The sequence below is a fragment of the Panulirus ornatus genome, chromosome 20 (genome assembly GCF_036320965.1).
Source record: "Panulirus ornatus isolate Po-2019 chromosome 20, ASM3632096v1, whole genome shotgun sequence".
NCBI lineage: Eukaryota > Metazoa > Arthropoda > Malacostraca > Decapoda > Palinuridae > Panulirus > Panulirus ornatus.
The window spans coordinates 73,748,622-73,773,355 of record NC_092243.1 but is presented as its reverse complement, the minus strand read 5'-3'; the positions used below and the strand labels follow the sequence as shown (position 1 = coordinate 73,773,355).

General features: G+C 36.6%; 1 protein-coding gene across 24 annotated transcripts in view; it reads left to right on the top strand.

Moving 5' to 3' along the window:
• Positions 1-12,589, top strand: part of LOC139756140 (uncharacterized) — a 280,133-nt gene extending 267,544 nt beyond the window's left edge. For 6 of the 24 annotated variants that reach the window (XR_011714271.1, XM_071675269.1, XM_071675263.1 and 3 more), the window contains one exon: positions 10,929-12,589. Coding sequence is in view for 12 of the 24 variants with exons in the window: in XM_071675269.1 (XP_071531370.1) it covers positions 10,929-10,945 (17 nt within the window). In the remaining 12 variants the exon portion in view is untranslated. Of the gene's footprint in view, positions 1-737; positions 792-7,169; positions 7,240-7,488; positions 7,605-10,928 lie in introns of those variants that run through there. The other 18 variants (XR_011714269.1, XR_011714267.1, XR_011714273.1 and 15 more) reach the window with 6 other exon arrangements.
• Positions 12,590-24,734: the final 12,145 nt, after the last annotated feature.

Genomic DNA, 24,734 nt, shown 5'->3' with positions numbered 1-24,734 from the left:
TAGCAGTAGCATAGAAGTGGATGTTTCAGTTTTGATTGTGGACAAGGAAGAATGGGGAATTTAGAGGAAGTTTTGGTATTACATAGTTATGCTTGATAGAGGAAAGGATGAAGTAATGAAAAGTTATGGACCATAATGAGGAAGGTTAAATGACTGAGCACCATATAGGTATAGATATAGAGAAAAAGAATGTGGAGAGGTTTATTAAGTTGATAATTTGAGTGAACTCAGTGGAAATAGGTATGCGAGCATGCTAAAGATAAGATAGGACAGAATGGGAGATACACCTTTGGCATAGGTATCCTAATAGTGGAATCCTTAGATATAGTTTAGTGTGAGGAGGGTCTGCATGACTTGCCGTGCTATGTAAACAGAAACATGTATAGATAAATAGTTAAGAGTATACAGTATCTCCTGGGCTTGTCTGACATCATTTATGTCTCTGTACTTGCTCATTATGGCAAATTTTTAGTTGACATAGTCCAGTGCATCATTTGAAAATTTCAGCATCTTTCTTGGTTATCAATAAATGTAGTTACATCACACAAGTGTTCAATAGCAATATAATATATGTCAGAAAAGTTTATACATTATGTCATGATTGAAGATTTCCATGTTACTTTAGAAGTGGAGTAGCAGAAAAGATATAAATGTTCATGGCATAAGTAATGTCTTGCTGTTGCTTTAGGTTTCTATTTCATGTCTGAAGATTTTATTTTCTTACTTTCATTTCTCAGGAGAATTGCAAGACATTCATATCCAAGTTAGGCACCAAAACTTCCAATCTCCACGTAAGCCAGAGCTGCATGCTTGGGTTGGCTCCAGTCTGCTTTTTCCCTTGCCATTGTTCTGGGGATATTTTGTAGTTTCATTTCTATCAAAACTATTATTTTTCTATGCAAACTATGGAGAATTAGGCTCAACTTTTTTTCCCTTATTAGGGTTTTATGTTGAAGTATAACACAGTAAACACTTATGAACTTGGATTCTTACAGCAGTGGTTGCTGGTTATGAATCAACTCTTACTATAATGTTTAACATTTTAAATTTTCTGTGATCTATAAAGATTTATTGTAGCTTCTTTATATGAGGGACTGCACCCTTGGGTTGTCCACAGTAGTTATTCAATCTTGCCATTAAAGAAGTAGAGGTAAATATTTTGATATGGTAAATTTCTCAGTTATTGCCATGATGCGCTGGAACAGCCGTTAATTGCATTAAACTTTACTGCACCACGGAGCTGAATACACAAGATGCTTATCATAGTAATTCTGCTATAATAATCATGGCTATTCTCAAAAGTGCTTGTCTTATCACATACTTTACGTGTTTATGCTTCCAGTATGTAGACAACAAGAAAACTGTTCTGCATTGTTGCTTTTGTGAAGTGTAATGTGCTACTCATACTGGAGTGCAAAAGTACTTTCACCTACAATGATTCCTAATCATTTTCCAAAACTGTGTCGAGTGTTTAGAAAGGATCATGTGTTGTTTCTTGATATGAAGAATTTGGCATTTGAGATGGGTCAGCAAGTGTTTTACAGATCCATGTGAAAAAAACAGCTGTGACAGTTCATGTCATCTCTAACATACCTATAAAATGTGTAAGGGAATGATTCCTAATGAAGTAACCAGTAATTAATTAGACTGGGAGTATTTATGACATGATTGATAGCATATATGAATAACAAATATGTGGTCAATACAGTGCTGAAAAACTGGAATTCTTGGTTGGTCATGTCACAGATTATCATCACAGATTCTCATCCTGAATACAACATTGGGGCTGTATAGTTGACAGAGGTCTCTCTTTATTCTCGTTAAATATTCAACATACTAAAATATGCTTGGGATAAAATTAGGTAAAGATGAACTTCAGAATATCCCCAGGTAACAGAAGTAAGGCAAGTAGTGCTATAAGTCACTGTAGGAAACATCATTTAGACCAGTATATCAGCAGTTATATTAAAAAATATCAGAATTTGACTCGATTTTATGATGTATTTCATTAGAAAAAATCCCTCATTTTTTCTTTTTTTACTGTTTACAGTACACATGTGATATACTGCTCATACACATACCCCAGTTCCCTGTATATAAAACTGTCAACAATTTTGCTGTATTAAATATGTAGGATTTTGCATGCAAATTTAATGTATTCTGAACTGATGGTGTGATACTGAACATATATTTGAAATCATAGTTGATAGAGTAAAGAATGTAGAAAGTGGAAGTTACCAATTGTAGTTTAGCACAGTCAGTATCTGTCACTGTTCTTGATTTTTGTTTTAGTTAAGCTTGCACAGAAGCTAACATTTGAAAGAGGAATGGGAGACACTATCAAAAATACTTTACTAGCATCTTTGTTGTCACTTCATATACTGTTTGCTGCTTACATGAAAGTCCACTATTTACATTTCAACAAATTCTATGAATTCATGAAAGTGCTGAATCACGATGTTGGCATGGAAGTTAGAATCGCAAGATGTGCCAGTTTTTTGTCTGGGCCTATTTCCCATTTCTCCTTCACATCTTTCAGGCATCATCATCCTATCTTTTCCATCTCTGCCTCCTGATTTTTTTTATTACGCAAGCAGAAGACAATTGCTTCATTACCCAAAATTGCTTAAGGTCTTTACAACATGGGAAGAATTTGAATACTCATAGGACTTCACTAGAACAGTACTGGCTAGAGGGGTAATCAAAGTATGTTTTTTTTTTTAATCCTTGGATTACATTTGCCTAGAATATTAAGACACAGAAGAATGTTTTTTGATATGGTGTTTTAGAGACATGTAAAGGATTAGTAGTACAAAGTCACAGAGATGGAATGCCCATTATTGTGATATTAAATTTCTTTTTAAAACAATTTGTAGTGGAAAAACCCCATTTTGTTGTTTATGCTGTTACAAGGATTTTTCCTAATCTATTCTGGCTTCTAAGTTAACACTTCAAAATAGTTTTCATTTTTTTGTTTATAACTGATGGTCCTTCCCACTTTAGTGAGGGAGCTGTAAGAGCAAACAAACATTAGTCTCATTTTCACATATCCAGCATATTTTGTTAGTTATGTAACAACCCAAGTACTCCTTTGATGGGGTTCTTGCAGTGTCAAGGCTGAACTTCATGCACAAGCAGAGTTGGGTTTCTTTGGAGGAGGTTGGTCTTTGATGATGCTGTACTCTTTTCCATTTGCCAATAATGACATGGCTTTGTTGAAAGTGACTTTCAGCTTGTGGGGTTACCGCTTGCAGGAAAAGCTATTTTTAGCTGTCTTGAATAATGTCCTGAAATCAGATTATGATTATTCCATGATTTAGCTGATTACCTCATATGCCTTGGTTTAGCTTGCTAACAGTATGTTGCCTCCCCATATATCTCATCACTCTAACTCATTTTATGCATTGTTTATATCTCGTCCTCCTGGATGTTCAGGCCTCTGCACCACAAAACATCCTTTACTCCATCCTTCCACCTTTCATCTTCTAGGAATGTAACAGATTGATGACAAAAACTCTAAATGTGAGTGAAATTACCCAATTGTATTGTACCGGGAGGGAATTCTACACTTATGGGACCCAATCTCTTGAACTTTCAGAATTATCATTCAATTGTTTATACCCATGTTTGCTGTCCACATTCACTCTTTCATAAATCAGTTCATTCCTTTAAACTATTATTCGTATACTGTAAAAGTACTTTGTTACATTTTTTCCAAAAGGTTTCTCGTATGTATAACCTCTGGCTATTCTTTCCCAGCATTTTTAGATGAACTGTTCACTGTCTATGTCTAACTTCTTGGATTTTGCAGTTATGAAGAAATGATCAGTGAATCACATTGACTTTAACAAGAAAAGATTTATTATATAAGATGAAGGATTATAACAGTCAGTAAATGAATTTTTTGATGTAGGTAAATAAACAATAAAACACGTGCAGTGGCAGTTCATTTGAAACTTAGGCCTTACAAAATTTTTACACATCAGAGTGAAAGTAGTGGATGAAAAAAAAAAAATTTTCTTTTTTTTGGTATTTCTTTGAAATTGAAAGGTTAAATACATTTTGTAAGCAACTTGCAGAACATAACTTTTGAGGTTGAGAAAGGAAACCATAGTCAGTAGTTATTGGGTTAATAATAACGCATGAACAAACATGATACATAACTCCAGGTGATCATACCACCCAAACCCTCTTGCCCAGATGAGTGCCTGGGATCAGAACCCTCACACTGATGAAGTTTAAAGTTGGATACATATGATTGACATAGGAAGTTTGTGTTTAAGTACACATCTGTGTGGTAATTTCACATAAATTTTTTTTGCAGTTTTCAGTAATTAGAAGTTGTGATTGTCAGTAACCAGAAAAAGTCTGTATGTAATGAATTTCTTCATTCGAATGGAGTGTTCACCAGTATAGTAGTTTTGGATTCAGGTTGCCAGCTCTGATATTGCCCTCATTTTATTATTATTATTACTTTTATTATTATTATTGATTATTATTATCATTATCACTTATCAATTATTATTGCATTAGTATTATTATTGTTGTTGTAACACAAGGATCCCTTTTATGGGGCTTGTGCATTTTTGAGGTTTTGCTCCATTTGTGTTCGCAAGGTTGGTTCCATTGGTGGATCTTAGGGACTGAAGTAAGTCATATGGAAGAAAGGGCAAAGGTCTTGGGCACATTAAGGAACCTGTTGAAGGAGAGGTCATTATTTGTTAAGGGAAAGATAAATATGTTTGAGATACAGAAGTCCCAATCTTGGGACTCGAACACAAACAAAGGAAGAGGGTGGATATGCTGTGAAATGTGGTGGTGAAATATTTGGATGATACATGGTGTGAAGCAGCTTTTATCATGCAACATGAATGACCATGAAAATGTGTGTGGCAGTACATGCAGTCTGATGAAGAGGACTGACTAGGGTGTGTTGAAATGATTTAGACATATGGAGGGGTTGAGCAAAGACTGACTGCAAGGGAATTTTACACTTGTAGGGCTGAAAAGTAAGACAGATTACAAGAATCTATGGGTAATAACCTATTTGTTTTGTACAGGGAGGGAGTTGTACACTTGTGGGGCCCCATCTCTTGAACATTCTCTAAGATACAACTTCTCAAATCATATATGCTGTTTCAACGAGTGTCATAATGGGAGGGATCAAGGATTACAATAGGATTTTGCCAAAATGGTAGGGGTAGTGTTTTTTGTCCACCATGATACCCCTCAAATATTTATCTGTTTGAGGCTTATCAAGCATTACTTTGAAAGTGTTCTTATAAGTGTGATACTTGGATTCAAGCTTTTCATTCAAAGTGATCCCAGGTCCCTGACATTTTCTCTGCTCCATGTCTCTTTTCCTGTCATTGGAAGGCATGACTATACTGTTAGCTGTTCTATGACTTATTTGCTCAAAATTTCTCATTGAATGCCATAAAGTTTTTTTGCCCATTCACAGACAGTATGTAGTTCTCTTTGTAGTGTTTCTTGGTCCTCTTCACCATTGTACATATTCCCTTTTCATCCATAAAGGACCTCACTATACTTTTCCTTTCATCCTTATCAGTCAGAAATCATGGTTACAAAAAGTATCAAGTCTTTGACTGTTTCTCGAGATGTACTCAAAAGCATGTTTTCTTCCTCAGACATGGTTTCATTTGCTGCCACTCTTTTTTGGTGAACAAGAAATCTCTTAAATGCATTACATATTTTCCTTTAATGTTGTCTTGCCACTGTTTCTAGTAATACTTTTTAATGTACTTTGTTGAATGCTTTTGCTGAATCCAAAAAGACAGTGTACATTCTTTTCTCCTGTACAGAGATTCACAAGTATCATTATAGAGCATTAGTTGTTGCATCTGTATGCTCTTTCCTGGTACAAATCCATGGTGGCCTTTATTTACAAGATTATTACTAACCAGTTGATCTATGTTTTTTCTTCACTACTCTTTCGAAGTTTTTGATTCTGTATAATGTTAGACAAAGCAGTCTACATTATTTTGGCATCACTTTGGACCTGCACTTGCATATTTTGAGAATGAACAGAAGATGGAAGGATAGAGTGAAAGAGGCTTTCGGGTATTGAGGTCTGAACATGCCTGAGGGCAAGAGGCATGAGTGGGATAGAGTGAAAGGAACTTATGTGGTAGTGTGTGTGACATGTTCAGTGAGCTGATCCAGGGCAAATAAGTATATAAAGGTAAAGTAGAGTGGTCTGTAGGGCTTGCCTTTGGATGGAAGGCTCTGATTTTGTTACATTATCCGACTTCTAATTAGTGGCTGTGCAAATGAGTCCATTGTTCATTTGTTCTTGACACTACCTTGCTAAGATAAGATGAACAGTTAGGTTTATGTATGATTTCTGTAGTTCTGGACATCTTTTCCTTGTCAGTTGATATTACCATGCATTAAGATTTGAATGTTGAGTAGTATATTTATGAAGAGCAAGATGAATCACAAGCTGATCATTATAATCATCAAATCAGGTCAGCTGACATGAATCTTCTTTCTTTTCATCCTGTAATCTTGTTACAGTATATTTATTATTTTTGTATGCTATTTCATGTTATAGTGTTATGCCATTTAGTGATAAGCTTATTATCATGGTCATCTAATAAGGTTAGCTTAAATGAATTTTCATTCTTCATAAACTATGGTTTGTTGCTGTTCATTTATCATTATTGTAAGTATGTTATTTCCAGTTGTAGCACTATGCCATTAATTAGATTTGACATTATATGCCAGCACAGTAGTTATTATACAGAGAAAATTACACTTACCTACAGCATGGGCACATGTATGAATATTTTTTTCTTGCATTCATATATAAAAGTGCACTCGAATATAGGCAGATTTATTCATATATACATGAATACACACACATGCATCTGCATATGTTTACATATTTGCATGATGCATGCCTATAACCATGTAGATGTGTATACAAAATGTATGCTGTCACACTTTCATTGTGACTGATAATTTCTACCCCGTAACTACTCAAAAACAGTACACATATATACTAGTTGTAAATTTTTAAAGAGTTTGCATGCTGTTGGTTTTCCTTGACCTACAGTATTAGTAAGTAGTAATAAAGTCAATACCTTCATCCCTATGTACTGTCTGCTGCTTGCTGACTAACCACTTCTGCTCTTTTGACTTTCTAGGGACACAAGAATATCCAGACTGGGCGATGGTGTAAGCTTCTCGTTCCTTGCTTCCCTCTCTGGCACAAAGGTACACATGCACACAGTGTTGTTTTGTCCCTTCACAAAAATTTAGGTACCGTTATTTTTTTCTTTACTTAATATCATTGTACTTATGACCTACTGTATCTGTGATTATGGTTTGCTAGATTTTTTATAACCATTTTTCATATTAAACACTCAAGCCTTGGGAAATTGTCTTAAAGAAAATGGTCTGCGTTTTTCTTTCTTGTAGCAAGAGACTTAATTGGTTGGACTTGATAACAGACCTTATCTGTAGTTTCAGTGGCAGTACTTGATGATGGTGGTGATAGGTGGAGGAAGGGCACAGAATAAAGGATGGGTGGTAGTTCGTTTGGAAATGGCCCACAGCAATTCATTTCAAATATACCATTCGTAGGTACTTTAATAAGTTTATTGAATTGAGTATTTTTGAGAGTTAAAGTAATATCTATAGAATCTAACATTGACGAGAACACTTGGTTGTTGATACTTCTGAAACAGTCTGATTTGTAAAATGTCATATCATTGTAATTCAGATGTTTAGGATTTGGTTATGTTTGAAGGTACAACTGAAAGTAGATAACCATGAAAAATTATAGCCTGCAAGGTTTTGCAGGGACATAATAAATACTGGGGTCATGTATATATGACATCACAAGTCAGTAGTGCTTTAGTTCTACTAGAAAATAACTGAACGCCATGATTTTTCCCCCCTCAATAAAAATTTTGTCTGACTTGTCCAGAAAAAAAAGTTCTTTAATTGTACTCGATTAATTTTATCACTCACAGTATTTTTCATTTCAAAGCATGGAATATGTGGTTCTGTATGAGCAGCACTTGCATGCACAGCAATCATATTTATTAATATATCTACATCTCTGAAACTTGCATCAGCTTCATTTTGGTTTTCCTATTTTGCTGACACTGTTAACAATAATCAGAAAGGTAATTCACCTTAGTCACCTGCAATAATTTGTCAGACTTGGCAAAAAGAATTGAATGTTACTGGGTTGTAAAATGCTACAACTATTTATTTACATGTCAAGATTATAACGTAAAATACTGGTCTGTCTGTCTGTAGTTGCAACCTTAAGGTCTTGTAGCTGCAAAATGGCCCTGTATAAATTTTTCACAATTGAGCTCTTTTTAGGGTGAAAATTTATGTATGATTTCCCCAGGATCCCTTTCTTGAGTCGTGGTGAGATTCCAGGACCCATTCTAAGACCTCCTACAGCTGTAAGGCTGCATTATTTTCATTTGGAGGTATATGATGTACTCCTCTAGAGTGAGAAGTTCTTTGATGAGAATTACCCCCTTTCATAAACAGACAATGACACCAAAGGTATCTTTTCACTTGTAGTATAATCTAAATGAATTCTTCAGCCAAGTCATTGGGTAGAAATAACAGGCTTTTTTTGAAAATTATGAAAAGCTATTTTTTGTCATATACTAGTGAGAAACAGAAAATGTTCTAATCTATGATGCCAAAGTGTTGCATTTCTTTTCTCTTGTGGCCCCATACTCAGAGTGACATTTTTGGTGTTAAAGTAAGTAAATGACTGAGTTGTACGACCTTTAGATATAGGATTTACAATACACTATTCAGTAGTCTTCTTTATATTTGTGGTACAGTAAATCTCCATAGTTCTGATGAATTTAGTTGCATGATAATGATTTCTGTAGCATTTTGAATCTGATCAAAACCACCCTTTTGCAAGTGATCTACCATTTCATAAAAATATTAAGCAAAAAAGGAAAATTAAGGCAAAAATTATGAGAGGTTAGAGGGAGATACAGAAACATTGCTTTATGTCATGTTTCTATACATTACTGCACTAGCATGCCTAAGAGTTGTAGTATATCAGCATGCATCATATTATTGATATCAGTATTTTGCTGTTTTAGACAATTCCCATGGCATTTATTACAAATGCTCAACCTGCTGTATCCCTGTGAATGCATCCCAAATTGTAGCTGTCTCCACTTTCACTTAAAACTTGATTCCTCATTAGGAAAAATGACATTCTCTTCCACAATATCTTCATCAGTCACATTTGTTATGGCATTGTCATTACAAGACAAAAATCCTGCCATTTTGATCCAAAACAAACATTTAAGGAAACTTAGGCTGCAGATAACAACACATTCAATTATGTGGCACTTACTCTGTCTTTTTTTTGTTAATCTGGAAACAAATAATTTTGGAATTAACAGGTTAAGTTGTAATAAGTATGCCTTACAATACCACCACCTTACCCAGGTAACAAATGTGTGGATTTTATTTAGTTTTCTCTTCTTTGAGTTAGCTTTATTTCAAGCAGGAATAATGTTCTGTAGTCTGTACATTATAGTCTGTGTTGTTGTTTAATTTTTGGAGTTACAGAGTAAAGTAGTTTTCCCCCATTGGTTTAAGTAATTGTAGATTCATGTGGTAGCTACGAATGGAACCATATAAGCTTCTGGAGTTCACTGTAATTAGTTTTCTGAGGCAACCCTCATTCAGCTATATATCTGGTTTTATGAACTGTCTGCCCCTGCATTGTGTGGTATGACAAACCAACCTCTGCATGTGCCTCCCTGCTTTGAATGTAGGAAGAGCATACACAGTATAGATTTATATGTAGTCTACAATTTTGTGTGGTCTTGTCAACAGTTTTTTTTCAATCTTAAGACAGAACTTTGGTTGATGGTTGTGGTAAGAATCTGATTTGTTTTTGCAACCTGTCCTGATGAAAATTTCAGATGTCTGATCCTCTTCTTTTTCTGATATTGTTATAAAACTTGTAACCAGTGTTTAAATATGACAATAATAGAAGCATTTGCAATTTCATATAATAATCAGTGTTAGCCTCTACATTTCCCTGATGAACTGAAGCTGTAATACAAGAAAACCTCAATAATATGACAGCAAGGGCTCTAGCCATGTCAAGTAATGAATGCAAAATACAAATATAATACTAGTAGAAACACTTACTACTTACATCAGCAGAGAATTTCACCACAATCCTCTTTTTGTATTTTAATAGTAGTTTCTGGTAATTTTGAAGCAACTCATCATGAAATCTTACTTAAGTGCACTGCTTATTGTTCAGCTACTGAATTTCAACACCCCTGGAACACTTGCAGATTTCCCTTCTGTATACCATTTAATTGCTACATCTTCCAACTGATTGTTATTTGTAGGTTTTATTATTTTCTTTCTGTTACTTCTTTAGGTTTCTTAAGTTTTTAAGTCTGTTCTTTTAACTTCTCATTTTTGATGTCATGAAAGGTATCTCAACCAATTTTCTCACGGAACTACCAACTTAAATACTGTCAACAACTTTCAACTTCTCTTCAATACTTGAACTCTTAATTGCCTCTTGATTTCAGGAACTCTGTGGGACATGTTGTAGAAGTACTTGGTTCTTTCGTAAGACAAACTTGTAAACCACTACAAACTAATGCATTGAAGTGACACCCACTTACCCCAAGTATCTTGTAAGCTGTGATGCTTCACCACACATACATAATTCATAATTATACAATTATATCTTGGCACCCATGCCAGATTGAAAAACAAATGATTTGGCATTTCTCAAATTAGCTTAAATGAGGCATATCCTGAATTACAAAGCACCTGATTATAGAGGTTTATGTATATAGCAACTATTTAATAGTTTTTACACCATAATGAATGAAATCCTAATGTTATAATTTGGTTCTTTGATCTTTCAGTGAGAGACCTTCCTTAGCACTGTTCCTGTGGCATCTTGACTATGGGACCCACATGCTTGGCACTAAGCAAAACTTTCTGAAGATCATGTGCAGCTGGACTGTATTCTTGGCAGCATACAAGTATACCATGCAAGGGCTGTGCGCAATCTATCTTGTCCCTCTGGGTAGATTGCACCACCTGAGGACCCCCTGTTTAATGTACCAACCCCCTCCCTGGGTTTTGTTGACCATGAGGTCCTGTGTACCTTCCATCAGTTCCTTACAGGGTGCTTTGCTCAACTACTCCTAGGCATGAGGCATTATCATGCACTGCTCAAGGGTTCTGTCTGCATGTAAGTCACATCATCAGTGACTTGCTTTCAACATTTTAGTTGACATAATTCTTGGCTGTGTTATGTTAATATATTTTAGTAAAAGAGACAACCTAGATATTCACTAAGAAATATCTGATTTTGTAATTCAAAAGTACCACATGTTCCTAGGTCCTCAGAACTGAAGCATGTCCCTGATAAGGTTTTTGAACTTGATTGTGAAGGTGTTTTACTCTCAATTTTACCGGTAAAAGTTAATTATAATATCCACAATGAGTAGTCTTAAAATTCATCTTGCTTAAATCAGATAACGTGATGTAAAACCAATGACTTGGTCAATATATATTTGCTTTCAGAGGTACCTTATTGCAGCTGTAAGAATTTGGTCTGCATTTCAAGTGTTGATCCAATACTAATATGCTCTGAGAGAAGTCACGGTATGGTTGTGATATTTGAGGAATTTTGTTTACTCTAAATTTGTATTGGTGACAATTGTAAATCATGATGTATACAGTTGATGTTCACTAGTTTACAGTGAATATCTGCCAACTTCAAGGAGGTTCACAGCTTATTGGGCGTCCTACTTTACCTATTACTGATTATCATTCCATGGGCCAGAGATACATATAATATCAGTTTCCCCTAATTCTTATTCAGAGTCCCATTTTTACCAAAGCACCTCTCAGAAGATGAAGTACATTGATTATTTCTTAACTGTATTTCCAAGAATATACCCATCATTTCTATAAAGATTTTGAGGAAACCTCTGGCCCCACATTTTTTTTTTAGATTAATCAAATGCTAGATATATGAGGCTTAAAACAGTAGATAATCCTGCTGGCAAACCAAAGATATCCACAGTTGCCTCTTCAGATATTGGAGGTAGGCAGATTTTAACTTGTCGTCTAGGGTTTAAGAAGTTTAACTAAAGATGGTCTTTATTATTTTTTATAAGTTCAAATGATTTGATCACAGTAAGACAATTTGGTAATTAAACTGAAATGACTGTGACCCTAGGATGATAAAAATTATATAGAATTCTAAGGATTTAATTCCATGCTTTTGTAGGATTTTTTTTTATTTGGGGTGAATTGTAGCCAATGAATAACCAGAAAAGAATTTACAATTGCTGTACAAACATCTTTTGTGTCTTTATGCAGTTCCTTTGTACCAAAATTAACAGTTGCAATCAGCTAATTTTGAATGCTGGGTTAAGAAACTGCTTAGCCTCTTATAGATACAAACATCCGATTATATTTCTTTGTCTTTTAAAGAAGACTTCAGTAACAGAAACTAGCTACTTTATATATTACGACAGTTATTGTCGTTGGATTAAACATTATAATACAACTTTGTAATTATTCTATTCCTGAGACTCGCCTTATTTTGATACATTCCAGTACTCAACCTTTACAAGACAGAAGGTTAACTAGTTCATAGACTAATTCTTAATTTCTGTAATGTACTTTTCAAAGCAAGCAGTATATTTTTCAAAGAAAGTCAGTATATTCTCTGTAAAGTATTCAAAAGGAATATTGCTTATGCTTTCCCAGCATAGTGTACAAGTAATTAAATAGGGGTGGAAGTTTGGGGGGGGGGGGGGGGGGGGGGGGGGGGGGCTAGAAATCCTCCTATCCTGCATCATTCCACCTGAGAGCAGTGGTAGAAATAAATCATTCGTCTGTATCTGATGCCACACCTGCATGAGGTTACAAAGTGAAAAGTAACCTTTGGCAAGGTAGGGTTAGCAGTCTCATTGGAAAACTTTTCATTCTAAAAGAGTTTATCGTTCCCCTGCTACTGGTAGTTGTGCAGCCTTGGACCGAGGTCTTAGGTAACACCAGGACTCTTTAAGGAAGGGGTCTAGGGACATTTACAAACAAACACTTCTATGACATGCCAATTAAAGTTTACCTACATATGTAAAGCTTACTCTCCATACCAGAACACAAAGGTCCTGGTTATCAGGACTTTGCTTATTCAAATATCAAGATGAAGCAAACAAAATAAATCACCATACATTGACTGATTGATTACTATCAAGTAATCAAACAACTCGGGACCCCTTTTATGGGGTTCCTGAAACGTTGAGGTTGCACCACCAGCAGGAACAGAGAAATGATGGACTCCTTTGATGATGGTTCTTCAACGAGACTGTACTTAATTCCATCCACTGTTGGTATGATAAAGTAAGTAATGAAAGGGTAAGAGAGATGTGTGGTAATAAAAAGAGTGTGGTTGAGAGAGCAGAAGCGTATGTATTGAAATGGTATGGTCACATGGAGAGAATGAGAGGGGAAAGATTGGCAAAGAGGATATATGTGTGAGAGGTGGAGGGAACGAGGAGAAGTGGGAGACCAAACTGGAGGCGGAAGGATGGAGTGAAAAAGATCTTGAGCAATCGGGGCTTGAACATACAGAAGGGTGAAAGGCGTGCAAGGAATAGAGTGAATTGGAATGATGTGGTATACCAGGGTCGTTGTGCTGTCACTGGATTGAACCAGGGCACATGAAGCTTCTGGAGTAAACCATGGAAAGTTTTGTGGGGCCTGGATGTGGAAAGGGAGCTGTGGTTTCAGTGAAGTACACTTGGCAGCTAGAGACTGAGCGTGAACGAATGTGGCCTTTTTTGTCATTTCCTGGCGCTAACTCGCACGCACACACGGGGTGGAGGAGGGTGCTGTTTTTCATGGGATGGCGGCAGGAATGGATGAAGGCAGCATGTATGAATATGTACATGTGTATACATGTATATGTGCATGTGTGGGTGTTTATGTAAATACATGGTGTATGTGGGTGGGGTGGGCCATTCTTTCTTCTGTTTCCTTGCGCTACCTTGCTAAAGAGGGAGACAGCGTCAAAGTATAATAAATGAATAAATATATAAAATACATTTATATTATTTATTATACTTTGTTGGTCTCCCACGTTAGCAAGGTAGCACAAGGAAACAGATGAGAGAATGGCCCAACCCACCCACATACACGTATATACATACACGTCCACACACACACTTGTACATACCTATACATCTCAACATATGCATATATATACACACACAGACATTTTCCCAAAGAAGGTACAAATAAGGGGGCCAAGTGAGAATATTCCTTCTAAGGCTCTGCCCTCTGTTCTTAATGCTACTTCACTAATGCAGGAAATAGTGAATATGAAAAAAATATATATTTCACACTTGATTGCCGTTTTATGCATCAGCAAGGCAGTACCAGGAACAAACAAAGGCTGCATCCCCTCACATCCATTCTCTAGCTGTCAAGTGTATGGCACCAAAACCATAGTTACCTATCCACAACCAGGCCCAGAAACCTTTCCATGGTTTACCCCGGATGTTTCATGTACCCTGGTTCTGTCCACTGACATCACATCGACCCCAGTAAACCACACACATTCCAAATTACTCTAATCCTTGCATGCCTTTCACCCAACTCCATGTTCAGGCCCTAATTGCTCAAAATCTTTTTCACTCTATCCTTCCATCTCCAATTTTGTCTCCATGTCCTTCTTGTTCCCTCCTCTTCTGACAAATGTATATCCTCTTTGTCAACCTTTCCTCACTCATTCTCTCCAAGCATCTCCTTTACCCTTTTGTTACTTACCTGATCAAAGCACCTCACACCGCATATTGTCCTCAAGCATTTCCAACATATCCACCCTCCTCCTCGCAAGCCTTGCATTCGTATAATAATGTTGGGACTACTATTCCTTCAAACATCCCCAATTTTGCCCTCCCAGATAACATTCTCTTTCTACACATTCTTCAGTACTACCAGAACCTTCTACCCATCACCCATCTATGACTCACTTCCACTTCTACAGTTCCACTGGTGCCATGTTCACTCCCAGGTATCTAAAACATTTTAATTCCTCCAAGTTTTCTCCATTCAAATTTGCATGCTAACTATCCTATCCCTCAACCCAGTTAAACCATGTAACCTTTATTCTAAATTTCCTCCTTTGATACACTTGTACAAACTCAGTCACCAGTATTTACAGTTTCTCATTCAAGTGTTGTATCATCAGAAAACAACTGTCACTTCTCAAACCCTCTCATCCCACACAAACTGCATACTTGCCCTGCTCTCCTGACCACTTCATATATCCTGGTTCAGTTCACTGACAGCTAACTGCCTCTTGTATATCATATAACTCTAATTCACTTTATCCCATGAATGCCTTACACTCTCCTACACTCAAAACCTCTCGTTCCATCCTTCCATCTGCAATTTGGTCTCCTCCTCCTCTTCCTTGTTCCCACCACTTCTGACAAATATGTCCTTTTTTTCCTTCTCACTCATTCTCTCCATTAGTGTAAATCATTTCAGCACACCTTCAAATCTCTCAGATATTCTCCTCTTATTACCACTTTTCCATAAACTCATTATGAATCAGCTGTCATTTAAAAGGTCAGTTAATCATGCAAGGGATTCAGATGGAAGAATTTTTGAGGATGTAGGATATGTGAGAAATTTTATAAATACTTAAAAAGTGTTCAAAGTGCAAGACACTGTAACCTCAGCAATTTTAGAAAACAATAAGATATCTGGAAAATATATCAATAGAATAATAAGGGTCATGACCCACATGAGGCTTATGGTCAAAATGAAATTTTGCCACGTGCTGAAAATGTGCACAGATTTGCTGGACAAACTTCACGAAATACTGTGCAAGATGTTGCTGGAGATAGGCAGAGTGCCAAGGGATGGAAAAGGGCAAACAATATACCTGTCTCTAAGAAAAAGAGACTAACTAGGATTAGGCACTTAACTACAGACCTGTCTCTGAAGAGTAAGGCCTGTAAGGTTACGGAAAAGATAAGAATGGAAATAAAAAACACATAGGAGAAAATACACTGTGAGTGACAGCATGGTTTTAAAGAAAGGTAACAAACCTCTTGGATTTTTATAAAAGAGTAAGTTCTGTCTTGGACAAAATGGAACATGGATGGATTGTTTGTATCTGGACTCCTAGACAGCAACTGATACTGTACTACATGGGAAGCTCATCAAGCAAGAATCAAGAGGAAAACTCCTTTAATGGACATAAGATTCTCTCTGGATGGGACAAAGGGCACACATTGGAGGAGCCTTGTCTAAATGGGTTGAGGTGACTCATGGAGTGCCAATGAGTTCCATTCTTGGACCATTACTCACCTTGATCTATGTAAATGATGCGCTTACATACATTTGCAGATGATGCAAATGTCATGTGAGAAGTGAAAAGGAACAAGGATTGCACCAACTTACAAGTAGACCTAAACTAACACATATTAACTCCAAAGTTGAGTTCTCATACAAGGTTGATGAAATTTAACCTAAGCAAATGTAAGATAGAGAGGATAAAACAAAGGCCTTCATATGAATACTATCCACCAAGACTAAGTTTCAGGATTGTGTGCGTTAGAAGGACTCAGGAGTCAACATCATCCCTATCACCAAAGTCCCATATCAGGAGAGCAGTCAAGGAGCCAACTGTCTTCTGGCAAATATCAGAAGACCTTTCAAGTATATATGGATAAGGAAATATTTAGCAAGCTGTTCATATCCTACATAATGCCAAAACAAATAAAATATGCTTCTCAAGTGTGGTCACTGCGGCTAAAGAAGCACAAGCAATTAACAGAGATGTTTCGGAGGGGAACAATAAAGATGGTATCAGAATTAAGAAAGCTGAGTAATGGGAAAAGGTTATAGGCTTTAAATTTGCCCTTTTGGAAGAAAAAAAGAGAAGGATGACCAAACCACAAAACTTTAGAGATCAATGATGTAGACAGTGAACACCTGTTTGTGAGATGTAGGGATAAAGCAAACACAGGACATGATGTGAAATTAATCTGAACACACTCGACCTACTTGTCTTTGAAGATGCAATGACACTGTATACATGCATTCTGCTAATCCTCAGGCATCTGACAATGATCCATACATTAAAGTGAAATTCCTCATCAACAACACAAGTCACCACTTCTTAAGAAATACAACTGCAATTCCATCCACTCTAGTGACCTTGTCACTTTTCATCACACACTAGGCTTTCATCATCTCTTCCATTTTCATCAAGAAACTTGCCAAATCTCTCATTTCACATAAATTCCAGACCAAAAACACTTCTACATCAACCATATTCAGTGATCCTTCAAAATATTCACTCCACTTCCCCTTCACCATCTCTACTTGTTACCACATCCCCATTAACCCCTTACAGATGTTCCTTATTTTCTTGAGGTTTTCTGATACAGACTTACCTTAGCTCTCATTTGCCCTCTTTTCCATTTTCAGCCTCTGCATTTTCCTTTTTACCTTCTGCTGCTTTCTCTTGTACATCTCCCAATCACTCACACTCCTTCCCTGTAATTCAAACCTGTACACCTCTCTTTCTTTTTCAATACCAACTTAATATTGTCATCTTACCACTCACTACCCTTTCTCACATGCTCACTTCCCACTTTCCACATGTGACACACCTCTCCCACATCAGTACTGCTTCCCAAATACCTCCCATTTTTCATCCAATCCCCTAGCTTCATTTACTCTCATATTTTGCCATTCTACACTTGATCTTTCTTGGTATCTCTCCACGCAAGCCTCTTTCCCAAGTTCATATACTTTCACCACTCTCCTCTAACCCATATCATCTCATCTTTTCTGAAAGCATTTACCCTTGCCTCCATAAAGTATTAATCATACATACTACCAGCTGCACCTTTCAGAACTTTCACATCCAAAAGTTACTCTTTTGTTTCCCCATCAATTAGTATGTAATCCAATAATGCCCACTTACCTTTCCTACGCCACATACACTTATATATATGTCCTTTTTCAAACCAGGTATTCCCATGTTCACCAATCCTTTTTGAGCACACAATTCCCATGTCCAATTATACCTTCAACTGCCACATCACCCATTTTTACATTCAAATCCATCAATAATACATACCCTATCTCTTGCATCACACAAAACATTTGCCTCTGGTAATCCTCTCGGGGCCAGATGCATAAGCACAAATAATAATCCACTTCCCGTTTTCTACTTTCATTTTTACCCAAATCAATCTGGGGCTCACTTCCTTACAGCTTCACACATTCCCACAACTCCCTCCGCTGAAGCCTGCATCCCACAACTCCCACTGAAGCATGCAAAGTCCCTGTCATAAATAGGCAGCTAACTTTGATATGAAATGCAAGCTATCAGATTGAGGTTATTATTATTATTTTGCTTTGTCGCTGTCTCCCACATTAGCGAGGTAGCACAAGGAAACAGACGAAAGAATGACCCAACCCACCCACATACACATGTATATACATACACGTCCACACACACAAATATACATACCTATACATCTCAACATATACATATATATACACACACAGACATATACATATATTCACATGTACATAATTCATACTGTTTGCCTTTATTCATTCCCATCGCCACCCCGCCACACATGAAATAACAACCCCCTCCCCCTCATGTGAGCGAAGTAGCGCTAGGAAAAGACAACAAAGGCCACTTTCGTTCACACTCAGTCTCTAGCTGTTGTTAATTGAGGTATATGTCAATTAACTTTTGGATCTTCTCAAGATGACGATGGTGTAACACAAATTTCAAAACAACATTCTCATCACTCCTTTTCTGACGTCAGTATCATACATGAACTTGAATGCTTGTATTAGGTTTACCACACACAAACACACACCAGAGCACTGTTAACTCCAGTTATCAACATATTCTGTGGAATAAATCTGACATTAAAATGTTTCACAAATCTCAGGGTAAAAATATTCATTTTCATTTAAAAAATGGATAAAAACATAACTGAACAAGCAAGGCCAGGCTAAGGCATACGTCAGCTGGGCCCTTTGTGCTAAGGGTCCCCTCTAGGCAGTATTTGTTTTTGCAAGGCAATACTCTTTTCTAGTTGGTAATGATATGCTTTGTTTTATAGCATACAAAAAATTAACTTTAAAATGTTTAAAAGGCATAATAGGCCCTGCAAACTCTTAATCTGGCCATGTGATCACGTCATTAATGTACAGAGATACCTTGTTAACTGTTTAAAAGTAACAAAAATTGAATATTAAAGAAAACTGTCAAAAGATATATTCATGTATGACTGTGAGCAAAACACCCCTAATACAGATACCTTTTTTTCAATAATTTACTTTAACACACATTACAATGGTCATCACATTTCATGATTTTCAAAAAGGTGATGTAGACAAATAAGAGAGAATACCCTCTTAGATACATTAGAAAACTCTATTTCCATATATCACTGGGAAGCACAACACCCCTACCCTAAGAGTCAATTGGATTCCTTAACTTGTATTTCAAAATGGTAATTCTTAATAATTTTGCTAAGGTAATGTAAAAATCCATAATATCTTAAAAGTTGTGACCATTCGGTGATAAGGAAATTATTAAACAATTACCAGCATTTTAAATTGAGGCACAGCAATTATGAGTGACTTGTATAAACTTTCCAGATTCCCTCAGCATTCCGGGTTCTTATTCACAGTGTAAAGTTTGTTTACAGCTGAGATGATGCTTTCTACATAAGCAATAATGGACTTCATGTAATTATTTTTTTCTACTCTTTATTGCCTTTTGAACACTGGTATTCTTATTCTTAGTATTTCAAATATTCCTTGTAATTATCTGGTTTCCTGATATCCAGTTTCTAATGCCACTTCTGATAACAATCGACAAAGAAACAAACTGAATAAGATACTGGTAAAAATGTTAGCTATTCCACTACCTATTCAATTTCTACCAGTATCAATGACATAAAATCCATCTTCAAAAACTGATTAGCAACTAATTCACAATGACAAAATGTTTTCCTTGTACTGTATAGTCATGATAATATTCAATGCATTTATACAAATATCTTTTGAGGGCTGTGATGAATTTGTTGTTGGATGACATTAATATTAAAATATGGTACTTGTGAGGACAGTCCTGTATGGTGTCCTGTATTGTGTCAAATGGCTTAAATAATGCCAATTTTCTTTTACTAATTTTTCATCTTCAGTATACATGGACCATCCCATAGAGGAAAGTCCAGCAAAGAATATATGTAAACAATCCAGAGAAAAGACCACTAGTAAGAAGACTCTGGCGGCTGACAAAGTACTGCTGCCACTTCGAGCCAGCCTTGAGGAGGAGCATCAGCCACAGCACCAGACCAGCCAAGAAGAAGAACAAGAAGCCATACAGGCCTGTTAAACCAAGCATTCCTGAGAGAGAGAAATAATAAAATTCTGGTTACAAATCAATTCTGGAATTTTACTATGAAATTTATAAAACAGTGGTACTGCAATGCACTCTTGGTCTTACGAGATGCCTGTTGGGGAGACACTGTCTACTATTTGTGTACGAGAATAGTCACTCTACAACATCATACCCCATAGACTAAATTACCTTAACTCATGTGGGAGGCTTCCATCCTACTAAAAGTTGGAACTGCATAAGAATATGAGCCTTTATATCTTAAATGGAATTCATTAACTGTAATATAGTGTAAGTTTAAAGGTTATGTGGACCAACAATGTTTATACATAGGAAAAGGCAATGATCTCTGAATTCTACAAATCAACATGAGAAAAAAAATATGGAAATACACAGGACCTCAGTTTTCAGTGTAAGGTTCCAAGGCAAAGTTTCCATTCTGAAACGTTTATCTAAACCAAAGCAACAAGTCATAGACAGCAGAACACAACACTGTTCAAACTTATTGCTGTACAAGAAAAACCCAAACACAGCACCCCTAGCATTACTAATGACATCATTTATATGTAAACATAGGGTCACAATGACATCAGCACATACCAAAAGATAGCATAAGTCCAAATGTGCTCAAAAAGCAACATGTACTGTTTAAGAAAAAACTATCAATACTAAGAATTTGGCAAGACAAATACTTCAGTGATAATGACTATTACTGAATAAGAAATCTATCCTTCAAAGTACTCACTCCTACTCTTCATCTCATGACTACCTGTTATCTCCATTTGCTCCCTTCACTGACGTTATGTGTTCTTGTTTTTCTAACAAAATCAACCTCCTTCCAAAACATCTTTTTGTTGCTCACCCCAACTCTCATTTACCCTCTTTTCCAGAAACCTATATGCTCCTCTTAACCAGCCACATTCTCTTGTATACCTCCTAATCACTTATACTCCTTACTACCCATCTCTTTTCTCTTTCACAAATACCTTTACTTTTTTATCCCACCATTTACTACTCTTTCTCACCTGCCAACCTTCTGCATGCCACACACAAGGTGCAGTGTATGATAATTTCTCTCCACAGTCAGTCATCCTCCAATCATGCCCATACACATCTCTGCCTGACCTTGACAGCACTGCATCTGACTGATGCAGGTGGTAATTTAAAAATATTTTGTAGCTTTCTCATGAAAAAATTATCAATAAATGACACTGATGATAGCAAGAAAATTCTATAATGTAAGATAAAACACAATAGGAATTAGTGATGAATATTTCAGAGTAGGTAAAATACTTGATAAAACATGCACACGAGTAACTCGCTCAACACTCAGGCCTTACTCTTATACTTTTTAGTGCACTGTGCTGAAACCTCTTCACAACCTATACACATAAATTACAGTGAAAGAAACATACTTCTAAAGTGACTTTTTTTCATTGTTACATGAAGGTACTTGAAACTGTAAGGTTAATTAAATTTTTCAAACAACTTGGAAAACAAGAATTTTGAGGGCTGGAAAGAATAAATTATGGAATACATTCTTTAGGATATTCCTTTGCATCAAGTCTCAGCACCTGCAGCCTCCCCACTGATCTCAATGTGCGGCCCATGTCATTTCTTGAACCTCTCAAACCACCCCCAGCTAGTGCTAAGTCTCCACCCACAAAAGCTTTTTTTTTTATTTTCATTTTGCTTTGTCGCTGTCTCCCACGTTAGCGAGGAAGTGCAAGGAAACAGACGAAAGAATGACCCAACCCACCCACATACACATGTATATACATACATGTCCACACACGCAAATATACAGACCTATACATCTCAACATATACATATATAAACACACACAGGCATACATATATACACATGTACATAATTCATACTGTCTGCCTTTATTCATTCCCATCGCCACCTCACCATACATGAAATAGCAACCCCCTTCCCCTCATGTATGCGAGGTAGTGCTAGGAAAAGACAACAAAGGCCCCATTCGTTCACACTCAGTCTCTTGCTGTCATGTAACAATGCACCGAAACCACAGCTCCCTTTCCACATCCAGGCCCCACAGAACTTTCCATGGTTTACCCCAGATGCTTCACATGCCCTGGTTCAATCCATTGACAGCACGTTGACCCCGATATACCACATCGTACCAATTCACTCTATTCCTTGCACGCATTTCACCCTCCTGCATGTTCAGGCCCCAATCACTCAAAATCTTTTTCACTCCATCTTTCCACCTCCAATTTGGTCTCCCACTTCTCCTCGTTCCCTCCATCTCTGACACATATATCCTCTTTGTCAATCTTTCCTCACTCATTCTCTCTATGTGACCAAACCATTTCAAAACACCCTCTTCTGCTCTCTCAACCACACTCTTTTTATTACCACACATCTCTCTTACCCTATTATTACTTACTTGATCAAACCACCTTACACCACATATTGTCCTCAAACATCTCATTTCCAGCACATCCATCCTCCTGCGCACAACTCTATCCATAGCCCACGCCTCGCAACCATACAACATTGATGGAACCACTATTCCTTCAAACATACCCATTTTTGCTTTCCGAGATAATGTTCTCAACTTCCACACATTCTTCAAGGCTCCCAGAATTTTCGCCCCCTCCGCCACCCCATGATTCACTTCCGCTTCCATGGTTCCATCCGCTGAAAAATCCACTCCCACAAAAGCTTTTATCTATTAATTTCTCGTAACCTCAAACAATGATCTTGCCTTCCGCTGAATTAGTAGTGTTGAGCAGCATATGATGCTAGTTCTGATCCTCAATTCACACAGTTGGCATACATTTCTTGGTCCTAATTAAATCACTCTTATTCCTAGATAGCTTTGTTTCATCTGAAGATGTAACACACTTCAAACTTGCTTTCATTTTCTCCCTGTTTTACCTGACACTAGCCACTGTATAGGAAGAGTCCTAGATCCTAAGCAACACAGCTGATTTTTTTCACCAGTCTCCATGCACTTTATCACCTCTAATTTAAAGTTATAGTAATGGTTTTGCATTTACTGGTCTCTTTCTTAATATTTTCAAAGTACAGGCTGTAAACCACCTGAAAATAAAAAAAGTGGGAGCACAGTCCAAAACATTGTGACAGCATCAAACAATGCAGCTTAGCTTGTTGTGGTTACAAAACACTGGGGTCAGGCAAAAGGACTGCAACAGCATCAAATACTTGCACAGACAAAAGACAACATGCTTTTACTGTAAGTACCTGATTCTATCTAACAAAGGAATACCAACTAAATTTGAAGACAAGAGAGAAACTGAAAAGTGTTAATCTATGACAAACTTAACATATCATCATAAGCTGAATTAAGGTATAGGAAGGTATGTCTGTAGTGTTCTTAATCAATAGGAAAATCAGTCTTAATGAGATGGAGCTTTTTGTTTATTCTATAAATATACTATAACATTTTAGACATTACAAAAATCATACATTTTAGTGACAAATATGACTTCCTTATGGAATATAAAAGGATTTACCAGTATGACACAAATACATTTAAAAGTTACTTAACAAAACAACTGATGCTCTAGGACCAAATTCCTAAGCCTAACCAGGTCCAGTGAATTATTATGGAGTTTTTAATGGGTATATGACTACCTACTTGTACCGAACATAAAGGGAGTTATACAATCTTTTGGCCCCATCTCTTAAACTTTCTCTATTTCACTGTGCAATACAATTTTTTTTCCTGGGCAGCAAGAGTTATTTCCTAATTGCTTATGCATAAAAAGTAGAGAGAAAGGCTATCATTCCCTTCAAACTTTGCTTTTGTGACCAGGAGTGATATTTTGAAATTTACCAATATTCAATTGGACAATGGGCAAATTTACACATTTTTGTTCTCCTAATGTCAGAAAAACATATGAATAAAAATTAACATGTATTTATACTAATGTAAAAAAACAAAAGATTTAGAAGTGAGTAGTTTTTGAGATTTACGATTGTAATGTAAATCACTTTCACGAATCAGACCCCAAATATAATCTCCCACCATGTTCTCATACATTCCTTGGTAGCAGCAATCAGTCCAGTATATCCTAGTGGAAGCACTTGCCTTGCTCCTCTGAATATGCTCCCATGTTCTCCTTGAATTTATCAAGATGAGCATCAAGGATATGGACTTTGAGGGACATCCTACAGCCCATCTTGCTGTAGTTCTTCATCATATTCTCAACCAGCTCTACAGAGTTTTTGGCCTTGTGATTGCCCAGGA